This window comes from Rhincodon typus, chromosome 38 (genome assembly GCF_021869965.1).
Source record: "Rhincodon typus isolate 14 chromosome 38, sRhiTyp1.1, whole genome shotgun sequence".
Classification (NCBI taxonomy): Eukaryota; Metazoa; Chordata; class Chondrichthyes; order Orectolobiformes; family Rhincodontidae; genus Rhincodon; species Rhincodon typus.
The window spans coordinates 3,709,073-3,736,071 of NC_063369.1; the positions used below are offsets into that span (position 1 = coordinate 3,709,073).

General features: G+C 44.1%; 2 protein-coding genes across 3 annotated transcripts in view; both read left to right on the forward strand.

The window, feature by feature from the left end:
* The first annotated feature begins 4,729 nt into the window (after positions 1 to 4,729).
* LOC109936999 (dnaJ homolog subfamily B member 1) lies at positions 4,730 to 19,383 on the forward strand. Of its 2 annotated transcripts, none has more exons than XM_048617784.1 (4): positions 4,730 to 4,845; positions 11,989 to 12,206; positions 17,231 to 17,802; positions 18,743 to 19,383. In XM_048617784.1, exons 2-4 carry the CDS (start codon positions 11,996 to 11,998, stop codon positions 18,971 to 18,973), a joined length of 1,014 nt encoding a protein of 337 aa, XP_048473741.1. In that variant the 5' UTR covers positions 4,730 to 4,845; positions 11,989 to 11,995; the 3' UTR covers positions 18,974 to 19,383. The 2 variants fall into 2 exon arrangements, with proteins under 2 accessions (XP_048473741.1, XP_020391206.2); XM_020535617.2 differs by lacking the exon at positions 4,730 to 4,845 and adding an exon at positions 7,681 to 7,863.
* A 7,108-nt stretch (positions 19,384 to 26,491) lies between these two features.
* Positions 26,492 to 26,999, forward strand: part of LOC109936998 (PDZ domain-containing protein GIPC1-like) — a 30,045-nt gene continuing 29,537 nt past the window's right edge. Inside the window, exon 1 of the mRNA XM_020535616.2 lies at positions 26,492 to 26,855. Within this exon, the coding sequence (XP_020391205.1) occupies positions 26,580 to 26,855 (276 nt within the window). The 5' untranslated portion in view covers positions 26,492 to 26,579. The remainder of the gene's footprint in view (positions 26,856 to 26,999) is intronic.

Consider the following 26,999-nt stretch of genomic DNA (forward strand, 5'->3'; position numbering starts at 1 on the left):
TACCTTCAACGTAAACCTGCAACGGTTAAGAAAAGCCATCACTTCTACCTCTCTCTCTTTTACCTTTCTTCCCCCGCTCCTCCCGTGTTCTGGTAATAAAGCGGGGTTTAATTATCTTTATATGGATGTATCCCATCCTGGCAGTATACCAGAACTGAAGGATCTTTACAATTTTCCCCCACCCACCCATAACAAAATTCCTTTTCTCAGCAACTCAGAGTAACCTGACACTGACTGATCAACTGTCAGATTTGTCAGATCCCAGCTAACGTGGGGATTACAACCAAAAACAGAAATTGCAGGAGGAACTCAGTGGGTCTGGCAGTGTCTGTGGCGAGAGAGAAATGCAGTTAACATTTTGAGTCCTGCTGACCTTTCAGAACTGAAAAGGGTAACCACACCAGCTGGCTGGTGAAACTAGGCCAGGACTTATTTGAAATGGGAGATCTCCTTGAAAAAAGTGCCATTTGCATTGAGTTTCTGAGCTTATGATTTCAGTTGGTCTTTTGGGGGGGGAGGTGTTAAAACGTCAAATGGTTATGGTTTTGCTTTCTCTCCATCGCTTGCTATTTTCTTTGGACTCTGTAATCTCTGCAACCCCATTGACAAAGGGTTGCGAAGAACTCCCTGAAATCAGTACAGTAGGCCTAAGGACCTGTTTCTCTGCTGCATGACTTTATAACTCTTGTCTCTTCCATTGTAGTTGTGTATCTGGAATATTAGCAAAAACTTAAGGTGGTTTTCTTTGCCATCAGAAAAGAAGGTGAAGCGGGGGCTGTGGTTGACTGTTGTGAATGGAGAGAAGGGTGAGCTATACAGAGTCAGGGAAAGGTCTCGTCAGAGTCAGTGGAGGTGTGTGATTGATTTATTGTCACATGTACCAAAGTATAGTGAAAAGCTTTGTTTACCAGTGGTACAGGCAGATCATAGTAAGCAAGGATGTACAGGTCAAAAAGACATAGACAGGCATACAGGTTACGTTGCACAGGGTGTGCGCTAGGTGAGATCAATGTTAGCAAGATCAGCATTATTTGAGGCTAGACAGTCTGTTTATCAGTCAGATAACAGCTGGCAAGAAGCTCTTCCTGAACTTGCTGGTCCTTGTGTTTGGGCTTCTGTATCTTCTGCTTGACAGAAGAGGTTATAGGAGATCATTACTGGGTTGTAATGTTGGCAGCCTTTCTGCGGCAGCGAGCCATGTAAATGGAGTCGTGGATGAATGGTCACGAGGAGGGTGAGAAGGTCCATTGATCCTTAGGTAATGCAGGACAATGTCTTGAGGGGCATGGATAGAGTGAATGGGTCAAGGCCTTTTCACTAGGGAAGGGGAGTCCAAAACTAGAGATGGGAAAGGTGAGGTGGGTGGGGGGGAAGATTTAAAAGGGACCTTAAGGGGAAGACTTTCCTGCAGAGCGAGGTGCTTGTGTGGAATGAACTACCAGGGAGGTGATGGAGGCTTGTACAATTACAACATTTAAAAGACATCTGGATGGGTACATGAATAGGAAAGGTTTAGAGGCCTGTGGGCCAAATGCTGGCTAATGGGTCTGGATTGATTTTTGGATATTTGGTTGGCACAGACAAGTTGGACTGAAGGGTTCGTGACTCTGCCTCACTGACAATGTTGGTGGCAACGCAGGTAGGTTTGAAATTAAAAACCTAAACTAATGCAGGTTGGTGGGCAAGGGAAGACTTGTCTTTATAGCACCTTTCATGTCCAGCATGGCTGTGGTAAGGACTAAACTGAGATGTTTTTACAGTATCAAAGTAGGTTGGAGGAAAGATATTGACCGGGACATTGGGGAGGAACACCCCTGACGTTATTTTCAAACTGCTGATTTTCTTTTCCTCAAAAGACAGCTGGGAAGTAACATACTGAACCAGGTGATATGAACTTGAAGCAGAACTACGGAAGGATTTTTTTTACGCGGCAATGGTTGAGATAGCTGGTCCAATTAACAAACAGCTCATGGGATCCAATACAAAGTGGCACATTAGATCTAGAATTAGCTAAGACCCAAAAAGTAGAGGGAAATTTCTCTGACTGGAAGTCTGTTTCCAGTGGGGCTGGCAAAAAGTCAGGAAGATGGCCATAAATGGCAGGAATACATCAGTGGACTGCTCAAGTGGGCAGGGTAGTGGCAAATGGAATTAGTGTAGAAAAAAGAGGTAATGCACTTGGCGAGGGCCAGCAAGGCAAAGGATTACACTGTAAATAGCACCGTGGGAAGTATTGAAGTTCAGAGGGACCTTGATGTGCATGTCCACAGATCTGTGACGGTAGCAGGGCAGGTAGGTAAGTTGGTTAAGGTGTTTAGGATACTTGCCTTTATTAGCCAAGCTGTAGAATACTACATCAAGGAGGTTATGTATAAAACACTAGGTAGGCCACAATTGGAGTAATGTGTGCAGTTCTGATCGACACACTATGGAGAGAATGTGATTTTTCACTAGAGAGGGTACGGAGGAGATTTACCAGGATGCTGCCTGGACTGGAGGGTCTGAAATGTGAGGAAAGATTGGATAAGCTGGGGTTGTCAGGTGACCCAATAGAGATGTAAGATTGAGGGGTGCAGATAGGGTGCATTAGATGATATCCGTAACTGGGGAAGCATCGATTTAAGGTAAAAGGTCAAAGGCTAAGAGGGTAATATTTTTAACCCAAAGGGTAGTGGGAGTTTGGAACTCATTCCTGGAAAAGGTTGGTTGGGCCAGAAACTCTCATAACATTGAAACCATGTTTAGATATTGAATTGCAGAGCTACAGGTCAAGAAGTGGAAACTGGGATTAGTGTAGTCAGATCATTGGAGTGGAAGCGGTGGGCCATATAGACTCCGCCTGTGCTGTAAACATCTAGGAGCCTGAGTAAATTTCTTGAATGGCTTGCTCAGTTGGTCAGGTGAGATCATGATGTTTACAATGGTGGAAAAAGAAGTAGATACAACAGTGAGTCCAGATAGTAGCTGAAAGTTGATGGGCTGACTTGTCCTCTTCTCATCCCAGCTTTCCTTCCAATCTTGCTTATTTGGAAGGATGAGGGTGCAGCTCTGCGGTTGGACTGTTTGCATTTGAATATTTTTATCTGCCCGGCACCTAACCCAGTTTCCTTATTCAATTGACCGCATCTATTTTTGCTTCTTCCTGATACTTCATTCGAAACTCGTAATTAAATCGCACATTTTCGAACAGTATTCTAAACAACACCCAAGGTCCTCCAAATGAGCAGGATCAGATGAGGTTTGACACAGCCTTACAAGGAGATATTAGGACAAATGTTTGAAAGAGGTAGGTGTTAATGAGCGATTTGAACAGAGAAGTTTAGGGAGGTACTTGCAGTGTTTAGGACTTGGGCACCTGAGTATGGTTGCTGATGGTGGGACAAAGGAAATTGGGGTGATCAGGCAACCAGAACGTGAGATCATCAGGTCTATGTGAATCAAAGATTATGGTGAGAAAGTGGGAACAGGTACTGAGATGGATGCTTAGCCATGATGATATTGAGTGGTTGAGCAGGTTCAAAGGGTTGAATGGCCCACTCCTATTTTCTATGTTTCACTCGCGAGACCAGGCTTTTCTTTGTCCAATCTCAAGATGTATCACTAACAAAGCCAGCATTTATTGGTATTTCTAATTGCCTTTGAGCAGAGGGTGGTGAGCTGCCTTTTTGAACTGTTGCAAACCATTTGTCAGTGAAGTAGAAGTGGTATTTCCAACCCAGGATGGTGTGTGGCTTGGAAGGGAACTGGCAGGTGATGGTGTTCCCATGTGTCCGCTGCCTCTCCTTCAAAGCTGACAGCATGTTGGTTTTGGGGGTAAACTGTTGAAGGGACCTCGGTGAGTTGCTGCAGTGCATCTTGTAGATTGTAAATACTGCAACGTGTGCGTTGATGTCGAAAGTGGTGGATGGGATGCTGATCAAGTGGGTTGCTTTGTCCTGGATAGTGTAGAGCTGCTTGAGTATTTCTGCCAATGACTGCCAGTCTGACATTTTATAAAAATCAAAATGTCAGTTCTTTGGAGGTAAAGGGGGAAGGTAATCTACCTGTTGATGCAACTAAAATTACAGTGAATTAATTGCCTTTGCTATCATGCTTGTATTATTTTTTTTCATGGAGTGGGTGTCTCTTAGTGTGTGAAATAAGCAGTGACCTTGTATAATGGAGCTAGTGAAAACGGAACTGCCTTTTTTTTTAAAAAGAGAACAAGTGGATGGTTAAATGCTATAATTAAGTCTATCCACGAGTGACAGTGTAATATAATGCTGTGTTGATTATTTAAGACGTTGACTCTAGCTTCAGAGAGCTATTGAATTGGTGGTTTGAGAGGTGCCAGTATTCAGTCTGCCATGTTTGAGTTTTATATCTTGTCCTGGTAGATATGATATATTTGGGGACAGTTTCCAAATATTCATGCCGGTGTTTCCTGCAAATATTGGCACACCCCACCCTATGCGTCTGGAAGGCTTTCAAACTACTCAAAAGAAAAGTGCTGTAGTGGCTGAAACTTGATTAAGAGCAGAAGCACACTTTTAAAAATTTCTCAAATATTGATGTTGCCAAGAAGTTGTCGAGATCTCTTCACATTTGCAAAACTATTGATTTCAGATTATCTGATGTAGCTCTCAGCTTGTGTAGATAATGAGTTGATTTTTCACCCCTCTGCCTTTTTTTTCAAAAGAAAGTGAGATTAATGAGAATCCAATTGTTTATTCCTGAACTCCCTAGACAGACCCAAATTCAGTTGGAGATAGTAGGAACTGCAGATGCTGGAGAATCCGAGACAACAAGGTGCAGGGCTGGATGAACACAGCAGGCTCCAAATTCAGTTGGAGTTCTGCACCATAAGTAAGGATCAGACGCTGAAGCGCTTTGAACGCTAGATAGTTAAATATTCTTTGGACTATAAGCCCAGAGACCTTTTATTTATCTGATTATACACAGGGATGTTTTAGTTTTCCACACACTAAACTTTGAACTCTAGAAAATAGTTGCAAGGATAGAGTACAGAAATTGTCATATAGTCTCGGGCCATTCGGCCCAAATGGGCTTTACCTGGCCTGGGAACACTAAACTCATAATGACAATTGCCCGTTTAAGCATTTTCGTTTTTCTCCTTTTCACTTATCCAAACTAATCTTGAACATGGAATTTTCTGAATCATTTTTACACAAAACCTTTGTTTTAAAAAAAAAGTCCCATGCACACTGTTTCCACCCCTTCCCTCTCAACATTCAGCCTTGAATTGAGGGTGGCATGGTGGTTCAGTGGTTAGCACTGCTGCCTCACAGCGCCAGTGACCCGGATTCAGTTTCACCCTCAGCCAACTGTCTATGTGGAGATTGCACGTTCTCCCCGTGTGAGTTTTTGCCGGTGCTCCAGTTTCCTCCCACAGTTCAAATATGTGCAGGTTAGGTGGGTTAGCCATGGAAAATGCAGGGTTACAGGGATAGGGTAGAGAGTGGGTCTGAATGGGATGCACGGAGGGTTGATGTGGACTCTATACACCGAATGGCCTGCTTCCACACTAGGGGATTCTTTTCTCCCATGTGATATCCAGGCGATCAACTCCAATCTGTAATTGACAAAAAAACTCTTAATGTCTTGTCACACTTCCTGTTCATATCACTTGATTTCCTATTTATTTCTTAACACACTGCTAATGGCTTGCTTTGTTCAGAATTCCTCTGTCCATATTTAAATATCCTTTCGCAGGATGTGGGTATTGTTGTCATCCATGTCTTGGTCATCCATGTCTTGTTCATCCCTAAGAAATTAGTGACTGTGCAGGACATGGTCATAAATTACAATATGAATTAATTTCCCCAGTTCAATTGAAATGCTAAGCAACCCCCCCCGCCCCGCCCCCAACCAAAAGTCCTTGCTTTAAAAATCTAAATGAATATATTTAATACATGATGTGAGTTTAAAAGAAAATATGATCTATACATTTTAATGGAAGACTTCCATATCTCCAAACGTGACCTGAATTTCAGGTTGTTAATTTGACTGCTGAATTTGAAGATTGTGCAATAGAGTTTTGTAATTTGTAATAAGATGTACCTGAGCGTGCCAGGCGCATGGAACAAGACTGAACTTCAGATGCAATGGTTTCTGCCCAGTAGCTTTTTTTCCATATCATTTTGAGGGCCAAGTAGGTCAGGATATGGGATGCAATGTTTAGTTGTGAAACTGCAGGCATTGTTGGTGTGGGACAGACTTGACCAAGCACCTGTTCTATTCTTACCATTTGTGATTCTACAATGATTTCAAAATTCAGGTCACACTCTTGCTGAATTCCTCTTTAAAAGAGTTGCTTGGGTCTATCACAGAGGAAAGTGTAGGAAGACATTGCCTTTCTTCATTCTGATTTGATATTTTAAATTTAATTTGAAAGGGCAGCACGGTGGCTCAGTGGTTAGCACTGTTGCCTTTCAGCAGCAGGGACCTGGGTTCAATTCTAGCCTCAGGCGACTGTCTGTGTGGAGTTTGCATGTTCTCCCCGTGTCTGTGCGGGTTCCAGGTGCTCAGGTTTCCTCCCACAATCCAAAGATGTGCAGGTTAGCTGGATTGGTAAATTGCCCATTGTGTCCAAGGATATGCAGACTAGCTGGGTTAGCCATGGAACATGCGGAATGATAGGGTAGGGGGTGGGTCTTGGTGGGATGATCTTCGGAGGGTTGGTGTAGACTCGATGGGCTGTATGGCGTACTTCACACTGTAGGGATTCTATGAAGTAAATGGAGATAACAGGCATACTGATGGAATTAACAAGGAAACTGTTGGGCTGGATGGGGCAGCACAGGTTTTTACGATGTGATGGTATTTTCCCTACCTCTGGACCAGAATGCCCTGGTTCAAGTTGTACGTGCTCCTGAAATGTGTCATAATACATCTGAATGGGTTGATCGAAAATATCTATCAGGGAAACTGGTGTGAATTTGTGACTCCATACATCTGTAGTTGGGGAGAAGCTAAAAGAGTTGGCAACTGGACGAAGAATCTCTGAAAAACATTTCTCCTCGTCTTCATTGGAACTTTTACCAAGAAAGTGGTGGAAGTGGGGCCATGTATATTTTTAAGGCAGAAGTAAATAAATTCTGGATTGACCAGGGAATTAGAGTATTGGGGATAAACAGGAAAGTGGAGTCGAGAGGATGCAATCAGATCAGCTATGATCTTATTGAATGGCAGTGAGAGCTCAAGGAGAGGTGTGGCCTACACCTGCCCTTAATTTGTACATTAATATGTTACTTAGCATAGTTCAGGAGTCAAACTGGTGACCATTCTTTCTGCTTGCCTCGGTGTTGCCGAACCCTGTGAAGGTCTGTTCCTGTGATGAGTTTCATTCACGCCTGTCCACCAAACTCCATCTTGCCACATTAGCAGATCCTTCTCCATGGTGTGTACCTGTCTAGCTTTTTATTTGAATGTATCTGTTCTTCACCTCACCCATTCCCTGCATTAGCAAGTTCTACTTTCTTACCTGAAGTTTCTACTGAATTTCCTCTTGGTGACCAACTCTATATGTGTAACTCATAACTTTGGTGTCCCCAAGAAGTGAAAATATCTGTCTCCAACTCCTTCAGAATTATGAAGCCTTCTGGTAGCTTTTGCCTGTGCAGAGCTCCTGCTTGTCCAATTTTTAAGAATAGCCCAAAAAAAAAACTCCGTTTTGATGTCACGTTAAAATCTTCCTTGCAACTTTTCCAGCTTCTCTCTACCTTGATGCCACTGTTCCTCCAGATTGAATTCAGGATTGATTGAAAACCAGTGTTGTATTCATACAGAACACACATTTTGCCTAGCCTCAAACCTTGCTTCCTTGGATCATTCTAGAAATTTCAAACTGCTGCTCTTGTCCAGGTAAATCATTTACACATTTCACTCTTAAAAATTGAGAGTACAGCTGTTTCTGCCGAATGAACAGCAGCATTCTCAGTTCCATTTGATACCTAGCACTGTGTGGCATTTTAATGGGCTTGTTCAGACCTGTTTATAATGCACCCCTGGAGCAGGTGGGAATTGAACCCCGGCCTTCTAGTCCACAGATAAGATCTTGTAGTAGTGTCCCTTATGCCCAGCAATATGAGCATGTTCAAATGTCGTGAGACCAACATCTAGCATTTTGCTGCCGTCTAATCTGATTCTTAATTAAACACAAATGAGCTGCTAATTATCTCTGGGTCTTTTTTGCAGTTCTCAAATTGCTGCCTAGCTTCAAGTGAACAGTAGCAAGTAATCTATAACCACTTTAGAATTAGAGTTCATTGTCATGTGTACTCAAGTACAGGGATACAGGAGTACAGTGAAAAGTGTACGATGTCACCATTCCAGGTGCCATTTAGGTATAAAAGGTAGACAAACAGGAGGCTGGAAGAACACAGCAAGCCAGGCAGCATCTAGAGGCAAGGAGAAGTCAACATTTTGGGTATAACCCTTCCTCAGGACTGGATGTCGGGGTAGGGGGAGCTGCAGATAAAGTCGGGGGTCGGGGGGCGGGGGGAAGGGGGTAGTGGAATGGTGGTGATAGGTGGACATGGGTACAACCTGATTGGTCAATGGGAGGGATGAATTCGGTTGGTGACTGGAAGGGAGGGAGTGGGGCTAGAAGAGGAGCTGGGGAATGGGTGGGAAGGTACTTGAAATTGGAGAACTCCATGTTGAGTCCTCTGGGCTCCAGGGTGCCCAGGCAGAAGATAAGGTGTTGATCTTCAAATCTGCTTTCTGAATCGCTGTGACACTAGAGGAGGCAGAGGATGGACATGTTGGAGGGGGTGGTGGGCAGTTGCCGGATTCATCCCTCCCATCGACCAACCAGGTCGTACCTATTACCGGTGCTCACCTATCACCACTATTCTGCCCCCACCCTCCCCACCCTTTTATCTGCAGCTCCCCCTGCCCTCCCATCCAGCCCTGAAGAAGGGTAATACCCAAAGTGTTGACTTCTCCTTTCCTCCAGATGCTGCCTCACTTACTGTGTTCTTCCAGCCTCCTGTTTCTCCACCTTGGATTCCAGCACCTGCAGGACTTTTTTTTTTGTCTCTAACTTGGGTATAAAGGTACCTCGGTATAAAGTAGAAAAATAAAGTAAATTAAAAATTCAACATCACAGTCCTCAAGTGCTTAGCCATGATGAGCTCACTCTCTCACTCTCCCCTCCGTGCTGGGCTTGACCTCTGCTGCGCTGTACCAAAGCCAACTCCCTCCACTGCCTCAGATATGCTGATACCTTGAAGTTGCCGCTGTCTCCACAGAATTTAAGTAGATTAAAGTAAAGGGGGAAAAAAGCTGTGAAAGAAGGAAAAACAACGTAAAAGTGGACAGAGCGAATGAATTCCAGCCAGGAGTCAGCACATTGTGCTGCTACTCTGCTGCCATCTTGGAAGTTAATTGTGGGGCTTTTGTGGCATTGACCCTACCTCCGGACCAGCAGGTCTGGGTTCACCTTCCATCTGCTCTAGAGGGGTGTCATAACACGTCTAAACAGGTTGAATAAAAAAAATTACTTGTACTGCTCAATAACTTGCTTCAGTAAATATCTTCACCCGTTAAGTCTGAAAGTTGTCCATTCCGATGCAAATTTGGGGGAGTGCTGCGTTACCAGAGGTGTTTCTAATGGAGTAATTGAGCCCTTATCTACCTGCCCAGGTGAATATAAAAAAAACCCAAAGAAATCCCTCAACCATCCCAAGAAAATTTGGATTAAGTTGGACATTGATCCCATTCTGTCTGTGCATTTGAGTTAGCTTACAAAATGCTGGCCCCAGTTCAAGGTAAATTTAAGGTCCTTTACTTGGAACAGCTCAAGGCTATATATCCGAGCCAGTATTTTGTTCCAAAGTTGTCAACTTCAGATCCAAAGCAGGTACAATCTCCCTGATACAGAAGTCTTCACAATATCACGTGGCAAATACTTGGCACTGGCGGAGGATCTTTCCTGAAAAATAAATAAGCCCCAGGATATTACCACTTGAGTAACCAATAGTGAAAAAGGTTACAATAGGGTTTGTACCTCGTTAGTCTGAAAACATTCTGTGTCAGTTTAAGGAGGATCATAAATCTGAACTGAAAATTCTCGTGAGTCTGAGAACATCGAGACATACAGCACGGAAGCAGGCCCTTCAGCCCAACTCGTCCATGCTGACGAGACTTCCTAAACTTGAACTAATCCAATTTGTCAGCATTTGGCCAATATCCCTCTAAACCCTTCCTATTCATATACCCGTCCAGATGCCTTGTAAATGTTATAACTCTAGCAGGATCGACGACTTCCTCTGATGGCTTGTTCCATATATGCACCACCCTCTGTGGAAAAAGTTGCTGCTTTGGTCTCTTCTAAATCTTTCCCTTCTCACCTTAAACTTATGCCCTCTAGTTTTGCACTCCCCTGCCCAGGGGAAAAGATTTTAGCTGTTCACCTTATCTGTGCCCCTCATGAGTTTACAAACCTTAGCCTCATACGCTCCAGGGAAAATGTCCCAGCCTCTCCTCATAATTCAAGCCTTCCAGTCTCGGAACATCCTTGTAAATCTTTTTTGCAACCTTTCCAGGATCACAGAATAATTTTTCAGATAAGGTAAGCTCTGTCCCCTCGTTCTCTCCCACAAGGGGGAGCATCCTTTTGGCATCTACTGAGTCCCCTCAGGATCTTGTAGGTTTCAGTCCAATTATCCATCTGTCAGTTTTGTAAACACCAATTGACATACAGGCCCAACCTATCCAACATTCTTCATCTGATATCCCTGTGATTCCAGGAATCAATCCAGTGAACTTTCTCCAGCCTGCTTTTAATGCAATTGTATCCCTTCAGTTAGATTAATACACGTGGATGTTAATCAGGACAGCAGCAAGTTACTTATGGTTCAGAAAGCCAGGGCTGGGGAGCAGAACTATCCACCAAGTCCATCCCATTCTGAGTAAGTAACCAGAATCATGAAACCTCTAAGAGTGTGGAAACAGGCCATTCGGCCCATTGAGTCCACACCGACCTTCCGAAGAGCATCCTGCCCAGACTCCTCACCCCCCCCCCCCGCCCACCTGTAACCCTGTATTTGTAAATATAGAGGGGATTTAACTGCACCCTGACTTACACCCTGTAAATGTAGTCCTGCATTTTCCAATGCTAACCCACCTAGCCTGCATATCCGTGGACAGTATATGGGCAATTTAGCATGGCCAATCCACCTAACCTGCAAATATTTGGACCGTGGGAGGAAACCGGAGCACCCAGAGGAAACCCAGGTAGACACCGGGAGAAAGTGCAAACTCCACAGAGAAAGTTGCCCCAGAATGGAATCAAACCCAGGTCCCTGGCACTGTGAGGCAGCAGTTCTAAGCACTGAGCCACTGTGCTGCCCCTCTCGTGTGGGTATAGACACCAGGCAAGAATGTGTTCAGAATTGAGACCCTTTTCTTGTTCTGACCCCTTGCTCGGATATTAATTCATTTCGTGAGAGAATCTTGTGTTTCTGTTGTGCTGTTCATCGCCACAGGATGTCCCCTGCTACCTCGCAGTATAGTCACTGTTGTAATGCAGGAAACACAGCAGCCAGTCCTCTGCACAGCAACCCCCAGTAAACAGCAATGTGATAATGACCAGAGAATCCCTTATGTTGATGCTGGCTGAGGAATAAGTCTTGGGATCTTTCACACTTACCTTTAAGGCCAGGCGGGGTCTTAGTTGAATGAAAGCACTCCTCTATACTGCACAGAATGCCAACTAAATTGACCTGATTTCTCTGGAACAGGGCCTGAATGCAAGGCTCATGGACTCAGATGGGAATACGAGCCACTGAGATCTGCCTGACACTACTTGTTTCCTCGGCTTCTGGGGGAGGTGTCATGTTCGTCAGGTACAGCAGATGATTGTTGGAACTGTTTGGTTGCACTAGGTGGAGCAGGGAAATGGTGAGAGAAGGGGACCATCCCTCTGGTGCTGAGATGGAGACTGAGTGCTGACCTAACATGGTATCTTTTACACTTTTGTAGGTAGAAGATGGGGAAGGATTATTATAAAATACTGGGCATTACTAAAGGAACAGCAGAAGAAGATATCAAGAAGGCATACAGGAAGCTAGCCCTTAAGTACCATCCTGACAAGAACAAATCTCCAGATGCAGAGGATAAGTTCAAGGAAATTGCTGAGGCTTATGATGTCCTGAGTGACCCTAAGAAACGGGAAATCTACGATCAATATGGCGAAGAAGGTAAGAAAGACTTTAATCTGACCCTGGCACACTCCTTTTCAGGTGGTGCTGTCTGACTGATTTACTTTTTGGACTTTAGTTGTATCACAACAGATAAGTAAAACGAAATGATTGTGTTTCATATTGGCTGATGTTCAGGAATCTGATTTAAATTTAAAGTGGCAAAGATCTAATGTAGATCAAATTAGGCACTTGGGAGCAGGACAAGGCTATTGAGCCCCTCCAACATGCTCTGTCATTCAACCTGCTTCAATGCCATTTTCCTGCATCATCTCTATATCCCTTGATATCTGGCAATCTATCCATCTTGCACATTTTCTAATTGTTGTCATTCAGCTAAAAATTAAGACTTAAATCTACAACGTTCTTGATTGTTGGTACGGAGTTATTTTCCCTCAGTAGAGTGGACAGCATTTAGAATGGATAGAGTATCAAAGCTGTAACAAAGAAATCCAATCAGATATGACAACAAGGGAAGGTGGATGATTGTTTTGGGATGGCTGAACTAAGATGGCCGAAATTATTATCCTCACTTGTGGCTTTCAAGTTATTGTTAGTTCCACCCTTCCCACCTGATTTAGGAAGGGTATGTACTGCCACCATTCTGGATTGAAGCCAGATCTTCCTTGTGATATCGTGAGTGGGCCAGCGTGGAAACTATCGCCATTAATCGCACTGCCAAAGTAACAGGGCAGGGCTGGTCTGTAGCCATTTCTATCTTGAACTTCTTGCTGTGGTTTTCAAAATACAGAATGGGTGTAGTTTCTTCATAAGGTTCAAAATTGCACCTATAGTCTCTGTAACTCAAAATTGTGATGAAAGCCTTTGTGGCCTTTAATTGCTACTTTGGCTTTTCGATATTGCATATGGATAGAACTGCCTGAAGGCAGTGATTCACTGCAGAGCCTAATTAATATGCAAACCAGGTGCAAATACATTGAAATCCTCTGGGTCAATGGGCACATGCAGCTTTCAACTCTCAGCTGTGTTTCGTAGCAAAGCATTCACTCTGATAAAAGCAGGTTACTAATCAGATGTAACAGTATAAATATTCTAATAGAAGAACTGGGCTTCATTTACTCAGGATGAGAAGGCTTGAGTGAAAATTTCTCACTGTAATGTCAAATGTCTTGATCACCATCGCCCTGTGCTTGCTGACCTATGCTGGGTCAAATTCCAATAACACATCAGTGTTTAAATCATAATTCCCCATTGGTCTCATCCTTCACTATATCTTTGATCTCCTCCATCCCTAGTCTTGAGCTGCAATTCAAGAATATTTCATTAGCAGTAGAGCCCTTCACACTGCCAGAGTGTAAAAGGCTCTATGTAAATGCAATTTTGTTTTTCACCCTTTTCTCAGCACCAGAATGACTGTAACCAATGGCAGTTGCACTGCCTGTGATCAGCTAACTCAGCACTGACCCAAAATTGAACTGTCGATGTTCCTACTGTCTGACCTTCTAGCACTTGCTTTGTGTTGCGATACCCATCCGACCATCATCAGAGTTAACCACAGGCTTTGCCCACATCAGCCTTTCACTATGATCTTCCTTTTATATTGCTGGATCCTGCTGACTGAATAAGATCCATGTTGGTCAGCACTTGGAAACAAAAAGGGACAGCTGTAACCCACATGAGCTGAATATATGAATAGCTCACCTCCCTGCCACAATGATAATTGTAATCATTAGTTGTCTTCCTGGAAAGAAAGCCCAGTTTCACCTGAGCCGCCTGTTTTTCCCAGTGACAAGTCAGAGTGTGTGAACCTATGGAGTAATTGGGGTTACTGTGTTCATTGCATCCTCCTTGACAATGATATAGGAGTGGTGTTAATACACACTATTAAGGGACATTTGGTTGTGGGTAAGAAGTGACCAGTTGGTCCCTGAATCCTGCTTTGCAATTGAGTTAGATCATGGTTGATCTGTATCTAGATGTTATTTTATCCATCTTGGTTTCATGGTCCTAACAAAGATTTATTACTCAATTTGAAATCTGTTCAATTAAGTTTCACCGCATTAGCTTGTCCAGGCTCCTTAGACAACATCTTGCAAACATGTGACTTCTGCCATCTGGGATGATGCCCTCTACAATGAAAAGAATGCTGATTGAGAGACGGGCTCATGTGAACAAAACTTATGGTTAACTCTCCTGATACACCACCGCCCGCATGTTTTCCCCTCCAAGCCACCCGCCATCACAATTTGGAAATATATTGCCGTTTCTTTGCTGTCACTGGGTCAAAATCCTGGAACTCCATCCCTAATATTGTCGTAGGTGCTACGCCAGTGCTAGGCCAAATGGGCAGTGGTTCAGGAAAATGGCTCATCACCATCTTCTGCAGGGCAAATAGGGATGAATAATAAAGGCTGGTCCAAGCACTGACACCTATGTTCTCTGAGCTAATTTTTAAAGTTTTCCGCTCCTACCTTTCCCAGCATATTGTAGGGAGAGGGAATTCCAGATTTTCACTGTTCTTTGTGTGAGAAAGTCCCAGCACCACTGCTGAACAGCCTGGCTCTAATTTTAAAGAATTAAACTGGAAACTGGGCACATCTGGGCATGAGGTGGCAATCTCACTTGGTCCAAGAGCTCACCAATATTGGTGAGGATGACCATGAAGATTAAGTATCTGATTGTTGTTGCCTCTGGAGCTAAATTCCAACAGAACTCACCAAAACAGGACGCCGGTAAAAGGCCACAAGTGCACTCTGAAACCCTTTTCGTATGTAATAAACTGACGGAGAACTATCTGACCTACGTTATCTTTACCACTTGAAATTTATCTTGAACGTAGGCTGATATTAAACACGGCTATTTCCTTTATTTAACTGTTGTGATAGAAGGTGAGCCTGGAGTGCATGTGATGTAGATAGCACCATCCAAACAGGAGGACCTCTAAGCCACTGTTCAGATCCTTCAACACATTCCTACTCTCCTCAACATTTCAGTTTTATGGGTTGTTCTGTTTGAAAGTGTGGGTCTGGAGTTGTGGAAGGACCTTTTTTCCTAATGTTTTTAACATGATGATCTGTAGATGGTGAGCTCAGGTGCTCAGTAACTGAAGGTGACTGGAATAAGTGGAAGCATTAAACTTTTAACTTGATCATGGGATTCCAGAGGATGAACCATGAGGATGAGCACTTGCGATACCCTGCTTATACAGTTTTGTGTCTACGTCATCCCGCAAATTGCTTAGCTTTCTGAATTTTAGTAAATGCAGAGATAAATCACCAGAACTATTCTCTGTTCCCCAGCTAGGGACTCTATCCCCCATCATTCTCTGACCATTGTCTTGTAGTTGGTGTCCAATTTGACCCCATGGTGAGCTTCCAATCCTGTATTCGCTCTTATCAGCAATATTGCCCGTCTCGCCTCATCTGCTGAAACCCTCATCTACATCTTTTGATACCTGCAGATACAATTAGTGATTTCCTGGACGGCTTTTTATCCAAAATGCTGGTGTCTGTACCTGAACTAAGGATGTGGACTTTACAAGCTTCAAAATCTCCCCACCCCGCCGACCTCATCCCAAGACCAGCCCACCTCATTCCTGCCTTCTCGACCTGTCTGTCTTCCCTTCCACCTACCTGCCCCTTCCTCTTCTCACTGACCAACCCCCATCCTAACTCCCTACCTACACTCATCCTTACTGGCTTCATCCCCGCCTCCTTGACCTGTCCGTCTTCTCTCCATCTATCTGCTCCTCTATCCACCTTCTATCATCGCCTGCCCCTCACTCTATTAATTTCAGAGCCCCCTTCCCCTCCCCCATTTCTGAAGAAGGGTCCAGACCCATAATGTCAGCTTTCCTGCTCCTCTGATGCTGCCTGGCCTGCTGTGTTCATCCAGCTCTACACCTTGTTATCTCAGACTCCAGCATCAGCAGTTCCTACTATCTCTAAGAATTCTCCATGTCTCTCACTCCTCTGCTTGTTCCCCTGACCAGCGACTCTGTTTCAACATCTTGCCCTTGAATTCAATTCCCTCCATAGCAACGTCTCTGCAAACTCACAAGCCCTGCAACCTTCCAAGAACTGTCTTTCTCTAATGTTACACTCTTGACTGTTTCTGACAATGTCACCCACCAAAATCCAGGCGAATATTGTGTTCAATTCTGATCTCCCTGCTACAGGAAGGATGTTGTGAAACTTGAAAGGGTTCAGAAAAGATTTACAAGGATGTTGCCAGGGCTGGAGGGTTTGAGCTATAGGGAGAAGCTGAATAAGCTGGAGCTATTTTCCCTGGAGTGTCGGAGGCTGAGGGGTGACCTTAGAGGTTTATAAAATCATGAGAGGTATGCATAGGTTAATAGACAAGTCTTTTCCCCAAGGTGGGTGGGAGTCCAAAACGAGAGAGCATAGGTTTAAGGTGAGAGGGGAAAAGTATAAAAGGGACCTGAGGGGCAACATTTTCACACGCGGTTGGTCCTTGTATGGAATGAGCTACCAGAGGAAGTGGAGTTGGCTGGTACAATTACAACATTTAAAAGGCATCTGGATGGATCCACGAATAGGTAGGGTTTAGAGGGAAATGAGCCAAATGCTGGCAAATAGGACTAATTAATTTAGGATATCTGTTTGGCATGGGCAGGTTGAACTGAAGTATCTGTTTCCATGCTGTACAACCTGTGTGCTCTCTAATTTCCAGAACACACGCTGCCACTTGTCATAACTGTTAAGACACACTAAGTCCCACAAAGTAAAGGAGTCTTTTAATTGCCCAACCTCAATCTCCTTCGGATGTGTGTCAGTGGTCACTTTTCATAAAGTGCTTATGGACAGTCCCCATGGTTTAGAAGTTGTTAATGAGTAATGCTGTTTCTCTGGGCAGTAATTACTGAACAAAACAGTCAGTTTATGACAATTTAGCTGGTTTGCATTTTCTCCCTGTCCCTACTGTTACTGGGTTCAGTCAGTTCATCTTGATGGCTTGAGACTATCACTATCCACTGATGTTTGGTCATTTTCTAAAACTTGTATCTCTTTCTCCTCCTTGTCTCCCTCCTGAATCGCCTTTAGGGTTAAAGGGCGGTGGAGCTGCAGGTCCCAATGGCACCAACTTCCAGTACACATTCCATGGGGACCCCCACGCCGTGTTTGCCGAATTCTTTGGCGGAAGGAACCCATTCGACATATTCTTTGGACAAAGAAATGGCGAAGAAGACATGGAGATCGACGATGATCCACTGAGCTCTTTCAGCAGCTTTGGCATGAGCGGCATGGGGAACATGGGTGGCATGTCTGGCTTTCAGCGAACGCGGGGCGCTGCCAAAAAGCAGGACCCTCCAGTCACGCACGAGCTGAAGGTTTCCCTGGAGGAGATCTTCACCGGCTGCACCAAGAAGATGAAGATCCGGCGGAAGCGGCTGAACCCTGACCGGCACACGTCACGGCAGGAGGACACCATCCTCACCATCGAAATCAAGAAGGGCTGGAAGGAAGGGACAAAGATCACCTTCCCCAAGGAGGGCGATGAAACCGCCAACAACATTCCAGCAGATATTATCTTTGTGCTAAAAGACAAGCCACATCCGGTCTTTAAACGAAATGGGTCTGACATCATCTACCAAGCAAGGATCAGCCTCCGGGAGGTAGGTGCTGTTTTTGATTTGTGTTTTATCAAGACTCTTGGGGGGGTTTGCAGAAGGGGGTCTGACCACCCACACATGGAAGATTTCTGTTCTCTGGAGAGACTAGAGAAGCTGGAGTGGTTTTTCTTGGAGCAGAGAGGGGATTTAATTGAGTGGTTCAGAATTATGAACAGGTTTTTGACCTGGTAAGTAAAGAGCCAACGTTTTCACTGGCAACCAGAGGGCATATGTAAGACAATTGGCAAAATTCACAAATGGAAGCAATAATTTTTCTGATGTAGTGAGCAGTGATCTGGAGTGTGCTGTCTGAAAGGAGGGCGGAAGTGAATTCAGTGGTGGAACTCAAAACTAGGGTGAATGTTTTGAGGAAAGTTAGGATTGTAGAGAATGAGCAGATGTTGTGACAAATTGGAATGCTGTCTTTGGTGTAATGGCCTGAACTAGTTCCCTTTTGTGCTGAATTCTTTTGGAATTACCTATTAAAACAAATGTTTTGTTTTTCAAAATTGTTATCCCTCTATGGCCTTGCTCCACCTTAACAAAACTGTTACCTTCTTCAGCCCTACATCTCTTTACAAGATCTATGCATTCTTGTGATTCTGACCTTTTTAAGAGTATCATCAATTTTAATGTTTGATGTTCTGTATCTTCAGAAGCACTAGCATGCTCACGCTCTCATGAGCAATCTTGCGTGCTCTCTCGCTCTCTTTTTTAAGACATTCTTTAAACTTCCTCCTTTTGAGCTTTTGGCCACCTCTCCTAACATCACCTTGGGCAAATTGGATGTCAGGTTTTTGTCTGTTTGGTTCTGGCAGGTCTTGGTAGTTGATTGCGATGTACGATTGCAGGTTGTTGAGAGGTTGTTCTTGTCAAATCTCTGTGAGGGCAGATGGGTAGCCAGTGTCACTTTACTAACCCCTTTGTTACTTCTGTTGTTTAGGCGCTTTGTGGTTGCACGTTATCTATCCCGACACTGGATAAGAAAACCCACATGATGGCATTCAAGGATGTTATTCAGCCAGGCTCACAGAGAAGGATAGCATCTGAAGGATTGCCACTGCCAAAACAACCAGACCGGCGTGGCGATTTGGTGATTGAGTTTCATGTGCGATTTCCTGAAAATCTGTCAAACACAACGAAGGAAAAGCTCAAGGAACTGCTGCCACTGTAACTGTGACAGAAACCTCGGAGTCCAGTGATTATGGGAACGGGCCAAGCCAAGAAAGAAATAGTATTTTAGTGGACTGCAGCTGCTAGGTTGTGGTCTTAAAGTAGCCACCCCAACTTGAAACATTTACTATTGAGCAAGTTGCTTGATGGCTTTTTTTTTAAAAAAAAAAAAAAATCTATATTCAAGTCTTTTCATAATTGAAAACTGGTATACAGATTGTACCTTCAGAACACTGCAGCACCAACTGTTCAATCCCATATGTTCTGTTCAGTGTAAATAATGCATTCATTTGTAATCAAAAATAATATGCAGCATTAATTGTATTGGTCATTCTAGTCAAATATTGACTCTGTAACTCTCTCTTTGTTAAAACAATAAATCATTTTTCTTCATTTTCTCAAACAAACGAATTGATTTGCAGTCTGGTTGCAAAGTTTTTAACCAAAAATGGGTTTCCCTTTTGGGTGAATAAAATGTTGGATGTAGTTTTATTTTTAATTGCCTTTGACGTTGTTGCAGGCAACTTTCTTGAGAATATTTCCAAATCAACGTGTTCAGACATGTTGTTATTACCTGTGGAGCAAGGTGGGACTTGAACCCAGGTCTCCTGTCAGAGAGGTAGGGACATTACCACTACAGCATAAGAGCCCAACAACTTTCTTGAACTGCTGTGCTCACCGTGGTGAACATGCTCCCACAGTGCTTAGGGAGAGAATTTCAGTATTTTGATCCAATTAGGAAAGAGAACAATTCCCATCCAAGTCTGCAAAGTATGTGACTTTAAAGGGCAGTTTGAAGGTGGTGTTCCCATGTATCTACTGCTGTTGCCCTTTCAGGTGTTAGAGGTCATAGGTTCAGAAGGTGCTGTCAAAGGAGTGTTGACAAATTGCTGCGGTGTATGTTGCAAATGGTACGCATTGTAGGCACAGCGCATTAGTAGTGGAGGGAGTAGGATTGTTTAGATTCTTTGGAGCTGTACCCATTCCAAGCAAGTGGAGAATATTCCTGCTTTTATAGATGGTGGACAGCTTTAAGAAGGGCAAGAACTTATTTACTCTCTAGATTAACCAGCTTCTAACAAAATACAACAAAATGGTGGTTTTTGTCTGTCTTATTTTTAGAATGCAATGTATCTATGGTGTTTCATCTTTTTTTCCTCCAACAAAAGGAAGAACTTTGTTTTCTGTATTGCAGGGAAAGTTAGCTGCCCTGTAATGAGGGAGTGTTGTGAAGAAAGTATGAGAATGTTTTGTATCCAGGTCAACTGCTTCAGTAGCACCCTGTGATCTTGCAAATCCAACTGAGAGTCTCTCACTGCAGTGTTGGCTGTTCATAGGGATGTCCAAGAAAGCTTGGCGAGTGGTGTCCCTGTCACCTTCTCTGGGCAACTAGATATCAACAATTAAATGCAGTGTCATTGGAAGTAACTGAATCTCAAAAGCTCTTTTGCAAAACTCCATAGTTTGTGCTTGAAGTTGACTAACTGTACAGGTGTACAAGTTCAACTGTCCACCATCGACAAGGTACAAGTCAGGAGTGTGATGGAATACTCCCCACTTGCTTGGATTGGTGCAGCTCCAACAACACACAAGAAGCTAGATACCATCCAGGACAGACCGGCCTGCTTGATTGGCACCACATCGACAAACATCCCCATTCCCTCCATGACTGACGCTCAGTAGCAGTAATGTGTGCTATCCACAAGATGCACTGCTGAAATTCATCCAAGATCTTTTAGACAGCACCTTTTAACTTCCAAACCCACGACCACTTCTATCTCGAAGCAGATACAAAGGAACACCAACCCCCTTGCAAGTTCCTCTCCGAGCCACTCACCATTCCTGATGTGGAAGTATATTGCTATTGCTTCACTATTCATGGGTCAGAATCCTGGAATTCCCTTCCTGAGGGGATGGTGGGTCAATGTACAGCAGGTGGGCTGCTGGGGTTTAAGAAGGTAGCTCACCATCATTTTCTTGAGGGCAACTAGGGATAGGCAATGAATGCTGGCTAGCTAGCGATGTCTGCATTCCATGAATAAACAAAAAAAACATCTGGCGCATGTGTTGACAATTCGTTCATATAACGTAATGGCTCAGTGGTCAGCACTGTTGTCTCAGCACCAGGAACCCGGGTTCAATTCCAGCCTCTGGTGTCTGAGTGGTGTTTGCACGTCCTCCCTGTGTCTGCATGGGTTTCCTCCCACACTCCAAAGATTTGCAGGTTAGGTGGTTTGGCCATGCTAAATTGCCCTGTAGTATCCAGGGATGTGCAGGCTAGATGGATTAGCCATAGGAAATGAGGATTACAGGATTGGGTGTTGGGGGCTGGATCTGGGTGGGATATTCTTTGGTGGAGACGTGCAAACTCAATGGGCCAAATACCCCTGTCTGCACTGTAGCCATTTCTCTGATATACCAGTATAGTTCTGTGTGCTTTCAAGGAATCAGGGATTCTGGTAGTGTCGCTGTATACACTTGGCTGTTTACTTGTTGCCAAGTGTAAGAGAGAAGCTGCACGTTCATTCTATAGCACTGGTTCCTTCTGATCTACTTCACTGCAATTTATAAATTTAAGGGCAACCTGGGTTTTTAATAATTAAGTTTGAGCCTCCCTTTATTCTGTACTGTCTGTTGACTGTCGGTCAACTGGATTATCTAGGATTAGCACAATACTTGGGACTGGTCTTTAAATTTGACGGATAAGATTACAGTGATACTTGGTGTCATATGAACCAGCTTGAAATGAGCTACCCTGTTCAAAGTGGCAAGAGTTGAATCTGTCAGTATTTTCAGTTTTGTCTGCAGATACTTGGTTGCAGAAGCTAGTTGGAGAAAGATGGTTTCCACAAAGTGACACCATTACATAGTGGGGACTTCCATGCTACATAACTGGGAGAATTCGGATGGAATCATTTTAATTTTGTAAGCACTCTTAAATGTTTTAACAGAAAAAGTTTAATTCTATCTACAGACCAGTACAGGTATGCAGGTAACCAGCCTTACATCTGACACAGCTGCCCCACTGAAACTTTGACAATGTCCCATATTATTGATCTCTGAAATTCCTTGTACGGTAGTGAGCAGCATTATAGTCGTAATCCAAACATAAAAGAGGAGGTCATGTGATGGAGGGGGAAACATCCCTGTCTCTGAGTCAGAAGTACCAGGTTTGAGTTTTGCTCCAGGGCTTAAGGAAGATCAGTTAAATGGGCTGAGTATCAATCTACAAAGCTGATTGCGGGTGGTGGCAGGGAGCAATTCCTGGTGAGTTATGTGATGGAACAAGATTGGAACCTTGACCATCACTATCAATGGCTCCAGGATATAACACTTGGGTAAATGTTGACATTGGTTAAGTTGCTAGGCAGTCAGTGTGGATCAGATTATTGTACAGCATGGGGCTTCAATTCCCATTCTGCTGGGCCAGCATTTATTGCCTGTCCTTAATTATTCTTGAAGGTATTGGTGAACTGCCTTTTTTTGAACTATTGAAATCTATGCGCTGTTGGTTGACCCACAATCCTGTTAGGGAAATTCTAGGATTTTGACACTGAAAGAACAGTGACATAGTTCCAAGTCAGGAGTGGCTTGGAGGGGAACTTGCAGGGGGTGGTGTTCCCATTGTAACTGCTGCCCGTGTCCTTCCGGATGAGAGTGAATGTGGGTTTGGAAGGTGCTGTCTGAGGAGGCTTGGAGAATTTCTGGAATGCAACTTGTAGATGGTACACACTGCTGAGTGTTGATGGTGGAGGGTGTGAATGAATGTGGATGTGGTGCCAATCAAGTGGGCTGCTTTTACACGGAGGTCATGGCATTAATAAGTCAGCCCTGCCTTCAGACACCAAACTTGAGAAGAAAGGCTGAGTGTAACCATTCTGTTAAAAGAAATATTTTCAAAACATGGTAATAAATATTGGAAAGTGTTGCTATTCTAGGATATTGAGCAGAGTGAGGCATTTTATTTATAATCAACTAAACCATTAAAAAATCTGTCGCTCCTTTGGGACTGAAGCTGAGACAGACAATAAGTAAATGGGGAGAGGCTAAGGAAAATATAAAAAGAAAAGAGTGAATACTATAGTTTAGCAGAGGTTTATAATGTATGACACACAGAGAGGACATTCAGCCCACAAACTTTCTTCAATTAGTTCCACACAGCCATGCTAAGCTTCTTTTTCATTTATTTATACAATTTTCCTTTTGAAAGTTGCTATCGAGTCTGCTTCCAATACCCTTTCAGAGGTTTCGAGGTATTTTCCAGGACTGGACTTTGATAATGACATAGGTTTTGTTGTATTGGCTGTGCTCCTTGTTTTAAATTGGCAGATATTCAGAGAATCTGCAGCTTGGCATTCTTACCGCACACCGCCCAGTGAAGCCTGCCTGTTCATGCAACATGAAGACAGAGCTAATGCTGTGCCTTTGTTTTGCACTGAATGTAGAACTCAGGAACAGGCCATTCCACTTAACTGGTCCATGCTATTGTTACACATGAACCTCCTCCCACTCTCAACCCAACAGCATATCCTCCAAATCCTTTCTCCCATGCCTTTATCCTGATTTCCCTCTAAATGCATTTACATTATTCTCTCCAAATACTCTTTGTTCTAAGCAATGGTGGTGGTGTGGTAATGTCACTGAGCCAGAGGTGTGGGCTAGTGTTCAGAACAGCTGGTGAAATTTCAATTCAGTTAGTATAATCTGCAATTCAGAGCTGGTCCTAGTGATGGTGAGCATGAATGTATTTGTTGTGAAAGCACATCTGGTTCACTAATGCCCTTTAGGAAAGGAAATCTGTGCTTATGTGGTCTGGGCATATACGTGACTCCAGACCCCTAGTGGTTTAGAAGGCATGTGGGATACTTGTCTTCGTTAGTCAAGAGATTGAATACTAGAGCAAGGAGGTTACAATGGAGCTGTATGTACCATTACATAGGCCACGGCTGGAATACTGTGTGCAGTTCTGGTCGCCATGCCATAGGAAAGATGTGATTGCACTGGACAGGATGTTACTTGGCTGGAATGATTCAGCTATGAGAGACTAGATAGATGAAGGTTGTTTTCCTTAGAGCAGAGAAGGCTGAGAAGAGGTGACCTGATTGAAGTGTACAAAGTTTGAGGGGCATAGAATGGGTATATAGGGAGAAACCTTTCTTCCTGGTAGAGTGATCACTAATCTGGAGCACAGTTTTAAGGTAAGGAACAGGAGGTTAAGATGGGATTTGAGGAAAATACCTTTTCACCCAGAGGGTGGTGGGTATCAGAATTCACTGCCTACAAGGGTGGTAGAGGCAGGAACACTCAAGACATTTAAGAAATATTTAGATGAGCGCTTGAAATGCTACAGCATACAGGCTACAGGCCAAGTGCTGGGAAATGGCATTGGAATAGACAGATGCTTGATGACCAGCACAGACACGATAGGCTAAAGGGCCTCCTTACATGCTGGAAAGATTCTATGACCCACAACAATGTGGTTGATATTATTGCTGTCTGATGAGCAATGAATCCTGGCCTTGTCAGTGACCTTACATCCTGGAAGAAGAAAGAACGGCATCTAGGTTCTTACTGCTCTCTTGGATTAAGAGGTTTCTCCTGAATTTCTTAATGAATTTATTAGTGACAATCTTATATCCTTTACATCCTTCAGTTTGAGATGACGTGGAGCACAGTAGTGCTATTCAGAGCAGCCCCCTGTGCTTGACAGTTACTTAAAAGCAGCACTTGCTGGACAGTTTTAATTTTAAAAGCACTTTGAGAAAGAAAGGATTTGGCATGGCAATAATCTCTTGCCAACTCACAGAAGCTATGAGTTAGTATCAGGGAGTGGTGAGATGATGGCAGAAAATATAAGATGCATTATTGTGGTTATAATGTTACTTCTGCTCTGTGGTAAATTGAAAACCCTTTTACAAGAAGTAATGACTGAACTCCCAGTAGAAGTAATTTATGCTGATGGCATGTTACTGTTCACTCAGTGTCTGAGTTGCTCTGGTAGCATGCATTTTACATGTTGTCTGGACCTACAGATGAAGGTCCAACATTTTCTGTATTGCACAGCAAACTAGGAACGTCTCCTGCTGCTACTGCATTCACCATTCAGATTATGAATGTGTCCTCCCTGGTCATCCATGTCCCAGAGTGGGAATTGACCCTGGAGTTTCTGGCTCAGAGATAGGGACAGTACCCACTACCAACTTTATGTTGATAGGTCACTATGCAGAAAGCCAGCTGTATTACAATAGTCATTGCCGCAGTACTTTCACCAGAATTACTGTGTGTTTTGAAGTCTATAGAATGTAATTTTCTGGAAAGTGAAAATGACTTACCCAGATGTTGGGCATATAGACTGAAAACAAAAAAATGCTGGAAATCACTGCGGGTCAGGCAGCATCCGTGGAGAGAGGGCAAGCTAATGTTTCGAGTCTAGATGTCAAAAGTCAACAAACTTTTGTTGGTTCCAGCTATAGGAAAGATGTTGTGAAACTTGAAAGAGTTCAGAAAAGATTTACAAGGATGTGGCTAGAGATAGAGAGTTTGAGCCGTAGGGAGAGACTAAATAGGCTGGAGCTATTTTCCCTGGAGCATCAGAGGCTGAGGGGTGACCTTATTGAGGTTTATAAAATCATTAGGGGCATAGATAGGGTGAATTGCTAAAGTCTTTTCCCCAGCATAGGAGAGGTGAGAGGGGAAAGATATAAAAAGGACCTAATGGGAAACATTTTCACACAGAGGGTGGTACATGCATGGAACAAGCTGCCAGAGGAAGTGGTGGATGCTGATATAATTACAACATTTAAGAGGCATCTGGATGTGTAAATGAATAGGAAAGGTTTGGAGGGATATGGGCCAATTGCTGGCAAATGGGACAAGATTAATATAGGATATCTGGTTGGTATGGATGAGTTGGACCAAAGAGTCTGCTTCCATGCTGTACACCTCTATGATTCAGTGGATCGGATGCATTGTGTTTGGTAATGACCACACTTTTTACATCGGAATTGAAACAAATAGCTTGCATTTATATAGCCTTGCCCAACCCAAGACCCTTTACAGTCACACAGTTTTTATAGCATAGAAAAAGGCCCTTGTGCCCACTGTGTCAATGCCAGTCATCAAACATTTATCCATTTTAATCTCATTTTCCAGCACTTAGCCTTGTACGTTGTGGCATTTCAAGTGTTCATCTAAATACTTATTAAATGTCTTGGGGGTTCCTCTCTCTACAATCCTTTTCCCCAGAGCTGATCCCATCTGACCAGAATATTAAAGTTTAATTATGTATGCATCTTATTTGCAGGTCCCTTCCAGATTGGTCGGATTGGATGATTAATAATTAATTTCAAGCCAAATCTATTAATATTCATAAAGACCTTCGTTGCGTGACCTGGGTGGGCGAGGGCGACTACTCTGGGTTTGTATTGGTAGATAGGCTTATTAATTATTAATAAACGGTCAGCGCTGATTTCCGATTGGTTGCCGCCGCTGTCTATCACATACCCCTGGAGCCGGGGTTCCGCCCCTTGGGCGGCCGTTTCTCTGACAGGAGCCCGGGAGCTCCGCGGGAGCCGGGTCATTGCTGCCGCCGCCGACGAGCCGGGGCAATGCCGCTGGGTCGCTGGAAGAAAGCTGCTCCCCTGGTGGACAACGACGAAGCGGATGCCGAGAGCCGGCAGCTGGAGCCGGAGGTGGCGGGCGGGGAGCCGGGTTCGGGCCCCGGGTCAGGGTCGGCCTCCTCCTCAGGCCCCCCGCTCCGGCCGCGCCTGGTCTTCCACACGCAGCTCGCGCACGGCAGCGCCACCGGCCGCGTGGAGGGTTTCACCAACGTCCGGGAGCTCTACACCAAACTCGGGGAGGCGTTCAACATGGAGCCGGCACAGGTCCGGGGGGAGGGCGGGGGGGTCGCCCCGGACCTGTGCCGGCTCCGGTCAGGGGGCCGGAGGGGAGGGATCAACACGGGGCCGGACGTTGGTAGGGCCCTCCACGCGGCCGGTGGCGCTGCCGTGCGCGAGCTGCGTGTGGAA